The sequence below is a fragment of the Euphorbia lathyris genome, chromosome 1, assembly GCF_963576675.1.
Source record: "Euphorbia lathyris chromosome 1, ddEupLath1.1, whole genome shotgun sequence".
Lineage (NCBI taxonomy): Eukaryota > Viridiplantae > Streptophyta > Magnoliopsida > Malpighiales > Euphorbiaceae > Euphorbia > Euphorbia lathyris.
The window spans coordinates 37,672,281-37,676,351 of record NC_088910.1 but is presented as its reverse complement, the minus strand read 5'-3'; the positions used below and the strand labels follow the sequence as shown (position 1 = coordinate 37,676,351).

The following is a 4,071-nucleotide window of genomic DNA, read 5'->3' as shown; positions in this document are numbered from 1 at the left end:
CCCGCAAGGGATCGGTGTTCATTTTCCCATTCGTGGGTGGCGACTCTTCCATATCTCCGAGCTCCGGTCCTGCCGAGCAGCTTGATTCCACGATTGGTTGCTTTCGGCGCCAATCATCGCTTACGTCGCCATGAGGTGTCCACCCCCCGGTCCGCCCGGGAGATTAGGCCGCGGCACCTCGTCTAACACCCGTGTCCAACATCCATAATGTCCACACTACCTTTCGGTTTCCAGAGCTCTAGGGCTCAACGCTGAATAGCTATGTATCCGAGGTTCCGTCCTAGGAGCTTGACAATCAGGGCATCCTTCCATTTCGAGGCCCAATTATTCATTAATTCCAGAGCCACTGTGAAGCTTGGTTTCAGGAGGTTCTGGAGAGAGACGGTTACCAAACCCCATCAGCTGTTAAGTCCTTGTGTGGCGGCGTAATTTCAGGGGCGGTGCTGCTTCGAACAGTGTCACGATACGAGCGTGACTCACTGGTATCCATGTCCTGCGGAACACCACCTCCCGGTGGTGGCGAGGCGACGGTCATGCAAGAAGATCAATGGGTTAGGGTTTCAAGGAGCTAGAGAGCGACTCTAGAATATGTTATATTTTGTAATGTTATGTTACACAGTGAATCTTGTTTATTAAGATAATATTTAGGAAACTAAATTTATTATTAAATAATTTATTTATTTTATATATTTCTTTTTTTATATAAGAGAATGGGTTCAAATTTAAATCTCCATCCAACTCTAAAATTAGACAGGTAATATCTTCTTTTGGTTACTATCAACCTAATTTATGAATATTAGACTTTTTTGCCGATCTGCTAAGATTACTATTGATTAAGAGACTCAATAATAGTTTTTATATATGAAAAAAGACGCTAAAGAATTATTTTTAACCTAGGAACCCTATAATATATTTTTATAAAATAAAGTATTAACTAGTATTATTTAAACTATATCGTTAGTTGATACTATTATTTAAACTTATAAACTCTAATATATTTTTGAATGATAAAAGAATATCCATGACTAAACCCAATCTTAATTGCTAATTACTATGGATGCAACTTGTAAGCTTGAAGTTGGGCTAGCCTGAAGTTTAGACGCCTAAATGATCAATCCACTTTTAGGCTAGCCTGAAGTTTAGACGCCTAAATGATCCAAGGATCCTTCTAAAGTTTTGCCTGTTTTGATGTTGTTGGCTACCAATTCTTTGTCTCATATTGCTGCCCCCATCAACATAACATCTAGAGCACTTAAGCTCTGCTGTAAACCAAACATGAGCTGCTACATATCTTCATTTAATCTTATTTAACTTTTTAGTTTCATAAATATGCACAAAATGATCTTTCCTATCTGAATAAAATGCTTGACGTTTTACCATTTTAAGTCCCAGTCCCAGTTACTCAAGACTGTCATAACAATCCACAAGTATAACCAATGCACCAACTTCAATGTTTCTTTGGCTTGTAAAACTAACATTGATAGCGGCTATGTCATTGGGCCGGCAATTATGAACATTCCTTCATATTAAGTGCCTCAGCATAGCCCGTTATTTTCACATTTTTAGGAACTCACATCACCCATTACCTAATAACCAGTTCCCAGTACGCTACATATTATGACAGAACACAAATCTATGGATGGCGCACAAATGAAATAAAACATAGTACAATATCAACCATGTTGATGAAGCTAAATCAAAATCCAGGGAAGTTCAAATTCATAAGTTCCTGGTTAACTCTAGTATCATACTACACATCATAAATAAACCAGAGAAGGCTAACTGCATTGAATATGACAATTGCTACAAGTTTCAATTGAATTGCTTCCAAATTGTGCAGTTGTCAATAGCGCAGAAGACCTGCAATTGTATATGACGAATATAATCATCTTTCGTGCAAAATATATGAAAAACCGTGGAGCTTACACACAGCAACCAGCAACCAAAAATAACATAAAATAAATGTAAAGAACTTAAAAGATGCAGAGGAAACAACAACAAGTACAAATAGATTAACAAAACATTTGATATTTTGAAAAATCTATAGATTTCTTTAATAGAAGCAATAGTTTATTTTATTAAAAGACTCATTTTACTTTAATGAGATACAACATATTATGACAAATTGAAAAATGATCCAATAAATTATACATTTCTATCTCCTACGAATTATTATAGGTTTCAATTAAATTATACAGCTTTTTTAGACACAATGACCACTTAAAAGATGCATCTCAGGGATTCAGCTGCACCTAACAGCTACATAATAATAATCACATCAACTTCACCCATGTAATTTTTCCTCAGCAACATAAATTTTTTTAAAAATAAAATAAAGGAACAGTTTATACCCTAAAAGGTAATAAGAGACTCAACCACAGCAACTTTTCGAATATATATACAAAAAACACTCTCCTTTCTGATATGGTGTTCAAATGTTGAAGCCAAATCCATGAAATAGAAGGCAAGAGTAGTGACAGCTCTCAATCAATCCAGTATATTAGTTTCATAGTGATTCGATCTTACGCAATTTTACAAATTCATGTTAGTGTTCAACTGATAACAACATATAGAAAAGAAACCAATATAAAAATTGTTTCAAGACATGCATAAAGCTTAAAGTAGATCTGGCAGGCTCAAGAATTTGCTGAACACATTAGTTATAAGCTACACAATGCCTAAAGATTTTCTTATCCAATATATATGTTTCTTATAGCACCTGTTGCAAACTAGATAAAGTCAACAAACAAAAACTGTCCACGTGCTGTTTAAAAGTGGATTTGGAGCATGGAAATTCAGATAAACTCGTATTAATTAACTGCTAAACGTTCCTAATCCAGTATCTTAAACGCAAGATCCAGAAATCCAATTGATACCTAATTGTACACAATAGTAACCATAATTGATCAGAATTCCAATAATATATCCTGCAGACATCCGTTTCACAAATAACCATCACAAGTCTAAGAAAAACATATGCATGAAATTAGAACCATTACCTAACTAGAGCCGACGATGATATTGTTGATCGGAATGAAGATCAACTTCACGAAGAATCCGACAAATCCCATCACCACGAAGCCAATTGCAGTACGCAATGCAACTTTCGAGAACTCTGAACCACAAAACAGAAATCAGATCCCTATAATTCACAAGTGAGAAGACATAGATCCAAGGATAACAATATCACCTAAAAGGGAAGGGACAACGAAAAACGAAAAAAGTAAGGTTACCTTTACGATCGGGCTTGTGACACCTCTTGACTAGGCGGACGCTGTCCTTGGCGAATTCTCTGAGGGGATCGAAGACGGAGTCGAGGGCATCCATTTAGATGAATTGCAATGTTGAAACCCTAGATATGTTGACTTGGGGGAAATTGCTCTTCTGAAGAGAGATACACAGTAGATTTTATTAGTTGGAATTGGATTTCGAGTTGGAGTTGGAGTTGGAGTTGGAGTACTATTTGGGTTGGGACACGTTTTAGTTTAAATGGATTTACAAGGTGGGCCTTTTTCAGATCAAAACTGGACGACGAGAATGGACGAAAATAGCCCAACATGGAATAGAGATTTGTTTTCTTAAAAATTAAAGGGAAAATTACACAGAAATTCATCTTTTAACAACTATTTACAACTATGTCAAGTTATAATTTTGGATTATGTCAAACTAGTAAAATCAGTACTTTTAATATATTTTAAGGATTAAAATTTATAGATTAGAGTCTAGAATATATTTTCTAGGGTTTATGATTTATGAATTGGAACCTAGAATTTTTAAACTATAATGTAAAATAATAATATATAGAGAATAATGATATATTAAGAATTAAGTTTATTGATATGACTTAGTTGTAATTTTGTAGTTAATTATGATATTAATGTATTTGACCCAAAATTAAATATCACGAGACCATTTATCCATTCTTAATAAAATTTCCCTTTTCATTAAAAAAAAACATTTCTTTATAAATTTTTATACATACATTTTAATATTTTTTAAATTTTATATCATTGTACATACAGTGATTTTAATATTTTATTTTAAAATAATTTAAATTTACAAATTTTAAAT

The 4,071-nt window shown here is 34.1% G+C and overlaps 1 protein-coding gene across 1 annotated transcript; it reads right to left on the bottom strand.

Annotated features, from left to right (window-relative positions):
- Window positions 1-1,651: 1,651 nt before the first annotated feature.
- Window positions 1,652-3,446, bottom strand: LOC136228481 (protein transport protein Sec61 subunit gamma-like). Its single transcript, XM_066016944.1, has 3 exons — window positions 3,234-3,446; window positions 3,000-3,115; window positions 1,652-1,860 (listed from the first exon to the last, which is right to left on the bottom strand). The coding sequence occupies exons 1-2, from the start codon at window positions 3,325-3,327 to the stop codon at window positions 3,000-3,002; spliced, it is 210 nt and encodes a 69-aa protein (XP_065873016.1). The 5' UTR covers window positions 3,328-3,446; the 3' UTR covers window positions 1,652-1,860.
- Window positions 3,447-4,071: the final 625 nt, after the last annotated feature.